We start from the raw sequence: 15,263 nt of genomic DNA on the forward strand, positions 1-15,263 counted from the left end.
GCAATCTCTTGTTTAATGCAGCAATGTATCTTGTGATTGCCTGTATGCTGCTTTATGTTGCTTAATCACAAGCAGTTTCCAATTCATCACTGAATAATGCATTTAAAGTCACCACCATTAAACTCCACCCACAGATGACTGACCATTGTGTCATCCTCCACCAATGGCATCATTGTATGTGGTAGGAGGGGTGTGGGGACAGCACACTATGCTTCAGCTGTTGTCAGCTTTTGTGACCTGGAGCCACAACTAGTTTGTCAGGTAGTTCCTCAGTTGGCATCAGGAGTGTGAGTGCATCCCATTCCAGTCCTCCCACCATGGGAAAATCCCCAGCAGTACCAGGACTCAAACCCGGTCCACTGCAAGGCAGTCAGCCGTGATGACCAGTCAGACTCACTTGAGACCCTATTTATTTGTCACATGATATCTGCTCATGGTAGGTTGGGTTATGATAATGAAACACCCTGTATGTATTTTTCATGACCTTGTCATTACAGATGGGGCTGTGCAAGAACATTTTAAATAGCCCTAATATCTATGTGACCAATTATATTTTCATTTGTTGCCTTCTTTCATATGTTGTAAACATGGGAAAGGATGTAGACCTGTATTTAGCACAATACTTCTGAAAGAAAAATTTTATTCTTGTTACATAGATTTTAAAGTGAGCTGAAATTACAGAGTTTACTATATTTCTCACATGAAGGAAAAAGGCTTAACAAAGTCAGATAACTGTCAGTTACAGAAATTATACATCTTTTATACTAACCTAAACATAAATTTTTAATACAACAGAAATGTTTTAGCTGAGATGATACAGCAGCTCACATCTTGTGGTGGTGATTGGATATCAGAAAAAGAAAACCTTCATGACAAACATTTTCCCTAAGAACATAAAGATTTACTTGTGAATATTTCTTCATTTGCTGAGAAACATCACATACATGCAAAACATATTATCTTTAGCCAATATGGAAGTCACAACTAGAAGCTAAACATCAAGATTCCTTTCTTTTAATAGTAAAACAGCATTTTTTAAACTACTGAGATATGATATCAGGGAGGAAAAACAAAAAAAAATCTTACAAGGAACAGTACTTGACAAAATAAACATGAGTATGTACAGGTAAAACTGTAAAACTTATCACAGCTAAGTACAATAGCACATCTAATGAATATCTTTAAAAACATGCAATAGCATCAAAAAGGTGACAAAAGTAAATAACAATGAGCGAGGGGGTGTGGGGTGCGGGTGTTACATTATTACACACAAGATTCAGATTCAGTCATTGACTGTCACATTCTACACAATGTGAACTGAGACAAGAAGACTATACTTATTCCTATTCACTAGTCTTGAATAAATAACCATTAAGTATGAATATATGAAGGTCCAGTTACATACAGGTACCGGAAAAAATTGTTATAGCTTATTAAAATGCAATGTTTTGTATTATAGCTGCAGCTTACTAAGTATCTACTGAGTTGAAATCTCTATATTACTTTCAGTGGAAAGTTTCTACAAATATTTATTAAGTCTATCCTATTGCATATTAACCCTTTCATTCCCAGTGTAGTTCCGAGACAACACCATAGTAAATGCTGTTATACATAGTATTGTGTGTGTTGATCCTTAAAATTGCCTTCTTGTTGATGGACAACATGCTTCTAATAAGAAATTTTGCCACTTGGTGGTGCATGTACCCATTTCAGGTGCATGAATTTCTTTGACTTGGAGTTCATGTTACACGACTGTTGGTAAGGTGAATTTATGTTCATTTTATTTTTATTTTACCAGTGAATTGTTATTTCTTTGGTACTATGGTGGAGATTATGCTTGTATTATTGCTCTAACAAAGTGACTATGAACAAAATAACGTCTGAAGTAGTAATATATCTCGATACAGATGTGTGAAGTCTGGGAAGAATGTTGGGAGTATAAGGTTAATAATTGTCAAGAAAAAGCAGTTGCCTATATTTTGCTATTTATATTAAGAAAATGAGTGATAAATTGAGATATAATTATTGTAAATATTGCATTTGCTTTGTTTCAGGTTGTGCTGTGACTAGCAGCTGTGACTAGCACACAAGGTGGCCTTCGATTAGAGGCCAAAACTTAGAAAACTTGTATATATTGTAATTCCATTTTTCTGGTAGACTGAAATTAGACTGTGACAATGGAACATTCAGAAAAAATTATCACTGAGAAATCCATGAACTCGGTCCATGTATAAACAATGGCCATTTGTCAGAAATTAGTGATTTGTCTCATGATACTGATGATGATGATGATGATGATGATGATGATGATGTGATAATAATAATGTTGGTGATGAACTCTTCGATTTATGTGACAAAATGTTTGTCACTGACAAAGCTCAGAATGTTGATTCCACCAGTATAGTTCATTTAAAGCAGTCCCTTCCATTCATCCCTAAAGCAAATACTAGTAGTGTATCTGAAGTAAATTCATCTGTACCAGGGCCTAATATAACTTCACTTTTATCATGTAATTCACCTTTTTCTGAGACAAAACTATCTATCCAAAAAAATCATGGTAATGAGTGTACATTCACGGAAATAAATTTTGAGTCACCAAATATTATGTGGTGCAAGTACCTCCCCTACCCTGCAACAAATTTTAAAACTCCTCTCATGTATTTGAAAACATTTATTACATGTGGTATTATAAAAGAAATCTGTATTCAAAGCAATTTGTTTGCTCATCAAAAAGATGGACAGGTACTCAGCTGTGTGGAAGTCGAAACTGAACAGCTTCTGGGAATTTTACTCCAAATAGGGCTTGTAAAAATGGTGGCTACCAAACTGTACTAATCTGTGATGTGTAGATACCCTCCTATTGCAGGTATAATGATATGAAATAGGTTCTGAAAAATTATGAAGTATTTTAGTACAGTGGATAACACCAATAGAAAACCAAGAACTGATCAAGACTATTTAAAATACAGATATTTCTCAACACATTTCTTCGTGGTATGAAAGTAATTCCAGTAGAATAATACAATTCTGTTGGCAAACAGGCTGCGCCATTCCAAGGCTGCAGTTACTTGAAACAGTACATTCAAAATAAACCCCACACATGGGATTTCAAAATTTTCATGTGGGCAGGTCCATTTGTAATTATGTATGATTTTTGTCCTTATGTGGGTAAACATACCTATGATGGTTTTGGACTTGGATTTTCTGGAGACATAGTAGTGGCACTTCATTAAGATTTACCTGAAGGACAAAAATTCTATGTATATTTTCATAATTGGTTCTCATCCTTGCAACTGGCAGTAGCACTAAAAGATGAAGGTACACTCTGTGTTGGCACCGTTAGACAGGATCTGTGTTGGCACTAGTAGGCAGGACAGAATGGGAAAAATCCTTTGCCAAATGAAAGAGATCTGAAGAAACTGGGGCATGTTAGTAAAGGCTCGAGAATTGAAACCAAGTCTAACCTGTCCCTTATATGTTGATTTGATAAGAAAACCATCAATCTCATATCATCATATGCTGCCAGAGCGCTGGAACTGAAATGGAAAATTTGGCGTGCTATAGAAAAAAGGACTGATAGACAGGCCATTTGTTGTAAAAGAGTTCAGTACATTCATGGGAGGTGTTGATAAAGCTGACATGCCTCTGGAGCTGTATAGAATTGACACACTATCTAAGAAGTGGTGTATAAGACTGGTATTCTGATGTCTGGGGTAGCAGTTGTAAACAGCTGGCTATTGTACAGGTGATGTCAAGGGCAACTGCAGAAAACCAATGAGTACTCACTGAAGCAATTTCAAGCTGATATATCAACAGGTTTGACAAAGAGTGGAAAAGCTGACACGAAAAGGGAAGGGAGACTGCACAGAAGTGAGAAAAATTTAAAGAAAAGAAAGGTGCAGCTATCAACAGATCTAAGTACTGGTGTCAAATATGACAATATTGGACATTGCCCAGAGTATGATGTCAAGCAAGGACAGTGCAAACTATGCCCAAAAGGCTTTGCACATATCATGTGCAGAAAATATGGGGTACATTTCTGTTTGATGGCAAAAAAGAATTGTTTCAGAGACTATCACATGAAGTCATGTGTATTTCGAGAAACTGCTGGTGTCTTTATTTCAGTTGTCAATTTCTATTTTTCATAAACTGTTACTTTTATTTCATTTTTGTACCTAGTAATGCTAACAGTTTTACCAAATAATATGTTAACTGATTTCAGATTTATAATATTTTCCATCTGTTGGGTATATACTCAATTTTAGTTTCTCCATAGCTGAATTCATAATGTGGGAATGAAAGGGTTAAAGATAAAGCAGTACTAGTAAATTTCACATATAGACCATTTACTCTAACTACGTCTACATTTTCCAGTAGTACTTTATTCTCCACTTGACCCACTTGGTGCGCTTAGTCTTTCCACCCGATATCGATTGTATGATCGATAGGGGGGACTGTTTACATCATTAACTGTTTCAACATGAGTTCTGTTTGGAACAAAACTCTCACCACGGCCCATTAACCAGTCTTCGCATGCCCTGTGCTGCATCTCTGAGACATTTGCTGCCATCCAACTGACATGCCAACGGCGGAATTTGAGCCCAAGTCTCATAGATATGGAAGAATGTAACTGTAACAAACCAAACAGATAAAATACAACCATACCTACACAAAAAATCTTAGTCATATATTTGTTAGAAGTAAATTGTAATATACTTGTTAGAAGTAAATTCTAACTAACCAATTAGTCTCTCAATATAGTTCTCAGTTTAAGCACTTTCTTACAACAGCAGTCTGCAGGCAGGCATTAATCAGTATAATAAGATGTAGTCATATGAAAACAATACACTTTTGCAGCAAAGTATTATATGAAAAAGGTGTTACGAATTATTTCACATTAAACAACTTCAGTCATGCAATTATATGTTTTTTTTTAAACATTATAAATAATGTATGTAGTATTTTGGCTGCAAAAACTGGTACTGCTAACTGTAAATTATTGGGTGTGTTCCTAGATGAAAATATTTAGCGAGTACACCATATTAATTTTAAATCAGTATATATCTCCTTAGCTAACTGTTAATGATAGCTAAAATCAAACAACGGAAACTCCAGGTTGGAATATCAACAATATAAGGAAAAGATTGATTGCTACCCACAGTAAAGATGACACATTGAGTTGCAGATGGGCATAATGAAAATACACTTACACGTTAGCTTTCAGCCAAAACCTTCAGAAAAGAAAATATTCACACATTCATTCACACAAGCAAGCACATCTCATGCACACATAACTGACAACTTCAGCAGTTTGAACTAGAATGCAGCTGTCAGATAGAATGGAAGCGGCAATCTGGAGGAGGCAAGCAAGGTAAGGTAATGGACAGCAGAGTACAGGTGGTGGTGGGGTGGGGGTGGGGAGAGGGTGCAGGGACTAGACTGCCAACAGGTACAGTGTTGGGTGGCTGTGGGCAGGGAGGTGGGAGGAGGGATGGGAGCAGAAAAAGATGAGAGTGAGGAAAGGGAAAGAAATGGTGGGTGCATTGGCAGAGGGTGGCACATAAAGATGGTGAGGGGGCAAGAATAGGGAGGAAGTGATGGGAAGTGGGGGGGGGGGGGGGGAGCTGTTGGGTGGAGGGTGTGGGGACAGTAGGTTAAGGCTGGGATAATTTTGGGAGTGTAGAATGTGTTGTAAAGATAACTCCCATCAGCATGGTTCAGAAAAGCTGGTGGTGGAGGGGAGGATCCAGATGGCTTGGGTAGTGAAGCAGCCATCGAAATCAAGCATATTATATTCCTCTACATGTTGTGTCACAAGGTAGCCTACTTTGTTTTGGCCACAGTTTTGCGACGGCCGTTCATCCTGGTGCACAGCTGGTTGTTAGTCATACCAGTACAAAACATGCCTGCTTTCCCAGGTGGCCCAGCTTCTGATGGAGTGGAGGAGATCAGTGGCCAGAAAATTGGCACACTGGGTTGAGGAGGGCAACATGAAGAAGATGGGAAGAAGGTGTTGAGGTTGTCAAGGAATAAGAGCATGTGACGTTTTGGGCCTGAGTCCAGGTTATGAAGATATCATCAATGAATCTGGACCAGACTAGGGGTTTTGCTTTTTGAGATGCTAGGAAGGTCTCCTCTAGATGCCCCATAGACAGGTTGGCATTGTAGTGTGACATGCAGGTGCCCATGGCTGTGACATGGATTTGTTTGTATACCTTCCCTTTAAAGAGGAACTACCTTCCTGAACACTAAACACCTCCTCTCCGATGGATCCATCAACACCTCTATCGACATTAAGTCCACCATCTACCGACAGTACCTGCATTTCGATAGCTGCCATACCTTCCATACCAAAAAATCCCTCCCGTACAGTCTGGCCACCCGAGGACAGTGTATCCGCAGTGACAACTTCCTTGCCCTGTATGCTGAGGGTCTCATGAAGGGCTTCACAGGCAGGTACTACCCCCAGATCTAGCCCGCAAATAGATCTCCCATGCCATTTCCCTACACACCACCAATCCTCCACCACCCTCAAGAACCAGCTACAAAGGAATGCCCCGTCGTCTCCCAGTACCACTCTGGACTGGAACAACTGAACCACATCCTTTACCAGGGCTTTGATTACCTATCATCATGCCCTGAAATGAGGGACAGCCTACTCAAGATCCTGTCTATCCCTCCAAAAAGTGGTGTTCCATTCCCCTCCCAACCTTGACAACATCCTAGTCCTTCCCTATGCCACTCCCAATCCCAACCACTTGCCACAGGGATCATATCCCTGTGGAAGATGCAGCTGCAAGACCTGCCCAATCCACCCACTCAGCACTTCCTATTCCAGTCCTGGCACATGATTAACCTACCCCATCAGAGGCCAGGCTACCTGTAAAGCATCTGTTGTCATACACCAGCTCTACTGCAATCATAGCACAGATTTTTATATATGATTAGCAACTAGCTGTCGACCAGGATGAACAGCCACCGCAAAACTGTGGCCAAGAACAAAGTAGACCGCCCAGTGGCACAACATGCAACTGAAAATAACATACTTGATTTCAATGGCTGCTTCACTACCCAGGCCATCTGGATCCTTCCCTCCACCACCAGCTTTTCTGAACTGCACAGAAGGGAGTTCTCTTTACAACACATTCTCCACTCCTGAAATCATCCCGGCCTCAACATACATAGCCTACTGTCTCCATACCCTCCACCCAACAGTTTCCACTCCCCCCTCTTATCACCTACTATATCTCCCCCCCCCCCCCCCCAACTCCCTGCTCCACAGCCTCCTGACTCTGCACCCGTTGGCAGTCTAGTCTCTGCATGCTCCGCCAGACAATGCTCTTTTCTCCCCCCCCCCCCCCCCCAATACCCTGCTATCCCGTCCCCTTCCCCACCCATTGCCTCCAGTTGCATTCCAATCTGAGAGGCTGGAGTTGGCAGTGATGTGTGCATGAGATGTGCTTGCTCGTGTGTGTGTGTGTGTGTGTGTGTGTGTGTGTGTGTGTGTGTGTGTGTGAATCTTGTTGTAAAATTTCGGTGCAGCAGAAATGTTTAACAATATAATGTTCATATGTGTTCATTAATTACATTTTTGTGGGTCAACAAACTGAAGAAAATCAGCACAGTGATGTACAAGGTCACAATAATTGGATAAAATATAACTACCCTTACATATATCGTCTTTGACAGAAAATTCTTCATTTCATTCAAATAATTTTAAGTGAGAAATCTAACATTCACTGTTGTATTATGTAACACTTCTTGAGTTAAAAACCAATTTAAATAAGAATCAGTAGCATACGAACTATAATGCAAGAAATATGAATGAGATGCACACACATTTCTTAACTGCAATATTATTAATTCTGACATTTAAAAAAAGCCTTCAGATCACTAACTGAATGAAAAACGTAAATAACCGAATTTCAATGGCTATATGTAATGCTAACCATTGTAGGATATGACAAAACAAACTCTTTGACATCGTTACACCTCAAGCCTCTCCCACACTAACAGTGTTTACTTGTTTAGTGGCCATTGCCCTGTTATAATTGAGACTCACTTGTTTACAAGATGAAGGAATCAGGAATGCTCTTGATTAAGAAGGTGGGAAGAATAGGTTTTAAAGACTCATCAGGGAAGAGGTCATTACAGACAGAGCAAAAGATTAGACTGGGCAGTGATGAGGGGACAGAATCCCTCTGTCCTTTTCACAGATTTTCCAATACTTTATGTGAGTTACAGAAAACAAATGAAAACACCAACCTTTATGGCCAGATAGGAATGTTCTTGGTTAAGGTGCCATTATAGCCATTCACTTATGTGTTGAATGGTTTCAGAAACTGCAAAACCTGATCAAGTATGAAGTTTGTGACTGGTGAAATATGGCCCAATGTGTTACATGATTGAAACTTTTTGTTGGATCAATTCATACTTCATTCTGGTGAATATTCAGTCATATTTTGTTTTGGGGAAAACAGCAGAATAAATATTACCAAATATTTAGTGTGTACATAATGCATCATAATGAAAGGCTTGATAAATTCCTGAAAAGAATAGGAGCAGTGTCACACAATCAAAGTTTCCAATCAAAATCAGCAGTCTGGTCACTCACTTTTCTGTACAGTAGAAAAGTACACAAAGTCTGCGTGCAGTTTAGTTTTCTGCACTGTGTCTACTTAGTAAATGTTGTACATGTATTTCATGTAATGTAAAGCAAATGGCATACACGTAGGGGCATCAGTGTTAAGTTCCTATACACTGGACAATGGGCTTACATGAAACTCACAAGCAACAGTACACACTGTTCTGTGTGAATTTTCTTGTTAAAATGTCCTATGTGAATGAGCATAGTTTATCTTAAGTATGATTTTGAAGAGCATAACAGAAATGGAAGTGTCTGCATCCACAGCTGAAGACTTAGTAAATCTAGACTGCCACACAGAAGACCCTTTCCTGACCCTTGCTACTGCCTAGGATTTTTCCTCTACCTGAAAGGACTGGAATGGAGTCCGCTCAGACCAAGGAGTTACCTGAGGGAGAAGTAGTGACTCATATTTCATAACATGACATAATGATTAGAAGATTGGTGTGTTAAATATGTGTTATTCCTACACTGACATCTGAGGCCTAATACAGGAGAGAAATAGCCATCAGTTGGCACACCATCATGCCACGAGATTTGTTTTACCCACTGCCACAGGTTAATTGTCAATAAGTCTATCTATCGCATAGAGGACCAGGATATTTAATCGATGTGACTGTGTCAAAAAACACACCACTTATGTTGTATTTGAACATTGCATGATTGTTTTCCCTACTCATCCACATCAACTTAAATTTTTCTACATTTAAAGCAAGCTGCCATTCATCACCCAAATTAGAAACTCTGTTTAAGTCATCCTGTATCTTCCAACAGTCACTCAATGATGACACGTTCCTGTACACCATAGTGTCATCAGCAAACACCCGTAAATTGCTGCTCACCCTGTGATGCTGACAAATGCACATGCAACTGAAGTGACTTCTACTTCTTTTACACAAAAGTTCAGAAAATTTCTTCTTCTTGCAAGTGAGTAACACAAGCAGAAGCAAAGTACTGAGGTCCTAGGAAAGGGAAATGAGAGGGTTTAAGACTGTGGTCATCAAACCTCTTTGCTCAAGAGCCAAAACTGACAATGCCGAGTGACACCTCGGGCCACATACGCACCAAACTTACTATTAATTGGTAACCTATATAGATTTGTATATTATGAGTCCACAGTGGACTAGCTATAGCAAGGGTATGACAAGTTGGCTGCCTGCCCACAAATACTGCCCGTTAAAAGTTGGCACCATTTGGAACACTCAGTTTTGACTGTTCTCCGATTCAGATTGCTGTCGTCCTCGGTGACCCCAAAGTTACGAAATTATAATTGCCTGATGAAGTGTTCTATTGTTGTGTGTGTGAGTGGATGATTAACTGATTAAGAACAGTAATTGTACTTATATTTAAATGCATCACAAATGTTTACTAAATGTTTTGGCTGTCAGTTTTCTTCTACTGAATGCATTGTATTATAACACAGTTAATGTAATGTCATATTTAATTTATTTCCTGCTATGAAAATGTGCCGCATCTGAAGATGACAATCTCTATGATGGGCATTCTTGAACCCATGTTACTTACGCTTGAAATTAAAAGCGTAGCAGCTGATCGGTACGAGTTACACGTGCTCGTGAGTTGTCAGTACTGGAAGACTAACAATAAAACACACCTCTCTCTCATCGCCTAACAACGCAGAGGCAATGCGGCCAACTTTACTGGGCTTATGGCCGAATTCAGCAATGTTAATTAAAATTAAGCAGATCTTAAAATACTATTGTCTCTGTATGTATTTCTGTTTGTTACTGAGCAGGAAGACAACATTCTTCAGAAGCTCAGATCCATGGGCCACTTGTGGCCTATGGTCCATCAGTTGACAACCACAGGCTTAAGCTGTACAACATATACAGAAGAGTTCAGCTTACTTATTGAGATGATGCCATTGACAAGAGAAGTGTTCACAGATGGATAAAGTATTTTACAGAATGGGGAACTACCATCAAATGCACACTATGTTGAGTAACAACTTTTTATAGAGGAAGGGGCACTGACTACACATGCAATTTGAACAGTCTTTATTAATAAATAAAGAATTTATAACTAGTATTACACTTCTTTTAGTACAGTTTTCATATTCTATTAAATGAAGTTTTCCTTAAAGCTAAGACCAATGACTTTCCCTTTGTTATACATGCAAGAAATGTGCTCTAGTAAGGGTCACAGCAAGTGTTCAGTTTGTAACATCATTAATGAACAATTGCATACGCGTCCAGGCTAAATTTAAGGATGTAAGGAAAGTAGCGTACCTGATGTGCCCTGCTAAATGATTTTCGTCGGTAAAGACAATTTTCTTGATTTACAACAAAAACCATGCGATATCGATTAATATTGAAGTTACACAAAGTACTATCAGCGGCTCTGACTTCTGTGGCATTCATAAGCGTCTCCTCTTCTTGGTTGGTTGAAGAAACAATGTTTGTATCTTCCTCCTCTTCTTCTTCTTCTTCTTCTTCTTCTTCTTCCTCCTCCTCCTCCTCCTCCTCTTCTTCTTCTTCTTCTTCTTCTTCTTCTTCTTCTTCATCTGAACTGCTGTAAATGAAGAGTGATCAAAAGTGAAATGAGCGCTCTAACATGACAAAAGTACTTAAGTCTGATATAATTTATGCAGTGTGTCTGTAAGCTGAACAGTGGAATGAGTAAAGGAAACCACTTATCATGCAGACATTGAGATCCTCAGCGCGCGCGCACACGCACACGCACACACACACACACACACACACACACACACACACACACACACACACATTATTCTCTTGGAGTTGTGGCATGACTATCATTACCCATTGCTTGTTTGTATTCTACCCAGGATTATGTTTTGCCCAATGATTAAGATGGTGCGCAGATGTACAATGTAGATTGAGCTAATTGCTCCTGCTTCAAATAACTTATGTGCACACACTATAGAAACTTGACTCAAAGTGCAAACATACAAATTTAAGCTTTACTGTGATTTACCTGTAGACAAACACAGATAACTGACAAAATAATGGAAATGCCTAAGTAAGGTTCATTAAAACGGAAAAAGAAAACAGTGTCATATGGTTCAAATGGCTCTGAGCACTATGGGACTTAACATCTGAGGTCATCAGTCCCCTAGAACTTAGAACTAATTAAACCTAACTAACCTAAGGACATCACACACATCCATGCCCGAGGCAGGATTCGAACCTGCGACCGTAGCGCCTAGAACCGCATGGCCACTATGGCCGGCAAACAGTGTCATATCTCATGGCCAATTAGGTCATAAGATATGAAGCATGAGTATCACTGGAAAAAGATAGGAGAGGAAACCAACTATAGTTCTGTTTACAGACACATCTCAACATTCTCCTGCAACCGTTCTACAGGAAATCTAAATCTGAATGGCCAGACATGAACTTGAACTCCTGTTACTTCCAAATAATATTCCTGCATCTTACCTACGGTGCCACCTTGTACAGACACAACTAAAATAACAATGGGCCAATACTAGTCTACCACACAGGGGCCAGTTGTTCAAAAAAGGATGAATATAACTTGTGGACTGTTTCCAGAGGCCTTTTGTGCTATTGATCAAGCAGTGTGCAGTGTTGTACAGTGTCATTGATTATGAACACAGGAATTTGTACCATAACATTTGCCTGAAAACTGATTAAAGACTTCTGATAAATGCTAAATTTGACTTATTTTGTGGGCCCCAGGAGGTGTTGGAAATTCCCGTGTGCTCAGTAAACCACAGATAAACAGAGGTATCAGTGTGAGGGCCTTTTTATCTTGGAATACAATGCATTCATTGGGAAGCATCTGTAACTTATGACGCACTTTATTACGTAAAACAGTGATGCAATTCTTGGCTACAGTTCATTCCTGCAGAGCATAAATGGGACTAATAAATTAAACTTCAGCCTACAACACCAAAGACTTAATAGCCAGAACAAGGTAGATAAGCTGCTTTGAGAAATAATACATAAACTTCATCTGTTTTCCGAAACAATGTGAGGAATGATTATCATACCATTTTACTCTCACTGAATCATTTATGTTCCACATTACATTGTCATAACATAAATTATGTCATGGTACTGCGTTCTTAGAAATAACCACAGGATTAGAGATTACCACCCAGTTGCTGACATTCAGTTTGTTCACATCACATTGGATTGTGATGGCAGAAAGAGTGTGTTAAATGTTTGGACTGACTTCTGATGTGCCTCATGTCCAACTACTAGATCATTCTTAAAGCCAGCACATGAGCTGATTCCTGAGCATAGTTGTTTCCATTAATTTTGAAATAATATATAATTTATACCTTGTTTGTGCATTACACTGCTAGTTTACAATTTTATTCTACTGAGCCAGAGCTCAAGAAGTAATATTTTATGCAAATGTATGCCAAAGTAATCTATGGTGAAACAAACAAATTCAATGGAAAAAGTTTAGACAGATCATAAGAACTGAATGTGGCGACCAGAGTGACTGAGTTGATGATGATGAAAGAGTTTTGAGTGCTTGACTCATTCAACACAGGAAATACATATATGCTTGACATACTCATGAGTAAGGAAACAGTGCAGTTGTTCATGCACGTACAAAAATTCTGGAAAAGAATGTTATCTAATTTGAAAGCTTTTGAACTAACAGGAATGTTCTCAGAATGTTCTATTACTTTTGCTCCGTTTAAACCTATAACATTGACCATCACTAATCCAACTGTAATTAATGAAGTTGTTTGTTACAACAGTTGGGTACATAGGTTAGTGCTGAAGCATAGCAATTCTGTTTGAGAATAAATAAATTAATGCAAAACTTAGCTTTTTCCCTATTACTTGAGATTTGTAAGATTCCAGACATGAGATCAAGTTATCTTGATGCTAATGAATTGATTTCCTTTAACCATGTTTCATATTATCTGGGTATACATTAAATGTAGAAACACACTTTTATTGGCCACAGTTTGATGCTATGCACTTTTTCCAATGAGGTGCCAATGTATTAATGTTGCTTTAGTACAAGCTTGCTCTCAGTTAAAAAAAAAAAAAAAAACTCCTCAAAACTGGTTTTGACAGTTGTATCTGTGGTGAAGGTTATTTAGATAGCCTTGTCCTGTATAGATTATAAATTGCTGGTTGCCGAAGAAACTGCATCATATATTCCATATTCATAGCACTTACTTCCTCCTTGGCAGGTATCTAGGGCAGTTCTATTTCATTCACGTCAGTGCTTCTACTGATACTACAATTGTCAGTTCTGTGGTATAGCATGGCTTCTACACGACATGCTTTCAATTCACGCTGCTGCATATCACATGGGAGAATCTCTGGTTATAGTATTTGGAAATATCAGGACATCTACAAGCTTTGATGGGCTTCTTTAAGACAACTGTTCCAGATATGCAGGAGGTCTGGATTTGTATTTATGCTTGACAATGATTTTCAGCAATATGAGTTCACCCCCCATCCCCCACCCCCCGCCACACACACACACACACACACACACACACATATGCACACACACACATAGAGAGAGAGAGAGAGAGAGAGTTGGGGGCAATGGAAGGAGGAGGGTGGAATGTGGTTATCACACCATACATGTTTGCAATGATGAACACAACAATTCTTACAGAAATCACTTATTAATATAATGGATGTACCTGCTGCAGTTTATTTTTCTACCCCCTGAGTAGATGGGTAAGAAACAAAACCATACTGCATCAACTGTGTAACACTGTTCTTGAGCCATCCATTAATTTAATACTATTGAAGCCTGTGGTATGCAGCAGATGACATACACAGTTGATGCCAGAAAGGATTGTATGTCATCATTAATTATGAATGGGAAATAGTTTGACAGACACTGAAAGCTTTTTACTGGACACAATAACATCACAATGATGGTGGAAATGGTCAGAATAAAGGTAACATTTTGATGCTAGTAGAATAAGAATTTCGTCAAGTTTAATCCAGTTATCCCTAAACTGCCATTACTAATGACAGCATTGCCTATGTATGAGGCTGTGCTAAAAGTAATGCCTCTGATTTTCTTTATTTTTGTGAAAACTCTTAAAGCTTTTTAAATAAAACAAATATTATTAACATTCTACATCTTTATTCTTCATGTCTATGTATTAGCAACCCTCTGCCACTACAGGGTTCCGAATTGTAGCACGTACTTTGATGATGTGTAACTTAACTATGACAGAGTGTGAGAAACAGTTTCTCATAATTGAGTTTCAAATTCGAAGAGTCTGTCCACACTTGAAGCACACTTTCCTTCAGCATGACACTGCCAGACCACAAATGAGCGCTGCAACATCTGCAGTAACCAGATGCTTTTGGTTCACTGTCATCTATCAATCTCCATACAGTCCCAACTTGGCTCCAGCCGATTTTCAACTGTTTTTGAAACTTAATGAACACCTTCGAGGACTTCATTTTGATAGTGACGAAGCAGTGCAAGCAGAGGCGAGGTTGTGGCTCCATCGACAAAGTCAAATGTTCCGCAGTGATGGTATCAACAAACTGGTCTCTCATTGGGAGAAATATGTTTGCCGCCAGGGTGACTATCTTGAAAGCTAAATATGTATACATGAAGAGTAAGGATTTAGAATGTTAGTAACCTTTGTTCTATTTAAAAATCTGGA

General features: G+C 38.9%; 1 protein-coding gene across 1 annotated transcript in view; it reads right to left on the reverse strand.

Moving 5' to 3' along the window:
* Positions 1-674: 674 nt before the first annotated feature.
* LOC126248118 (paired amphipathic helix protein Sin3a-like) overlaps positions 675-15,263 on the reverse strand; it is a 306,715-nt gene continuing 292,126 nt past the window's right edge. The window contains exons 24-25 of the mRNA XM_049948797.1: positions 10,891-11,173; positions 675-4,630 (exon numbers count right to left, since the gene is read on the reverse strand). Of these exons, the coding sequence (XP_049804754.1) occupies positions 4,382-4,630; positions 10,891-11,173 (532 nt within the window). The 3' untranslated portion in view covers positions 675-4,381. The remainder of the gene's footprint in view (positions 4,631-10,890; positions 11,174-15,263) is intronic.

The sequence above is a fragment of the Schistocerca nitens genome, chromosome 3, assembly GCF_023898315.1.
Source record: "Schistocerca nitens isolate TAMUIC-IGC-003100 chromosome 3, iqSchNite1.1, whole genome shotgun sequence".
In the NCBI taxonomy this organism is placed as follows: Eukaryota; Metazoa; Arthropoda; class Insecta; order Orthoptera; family Acrididae; genus Schistocerca; species Schistocerca nitens.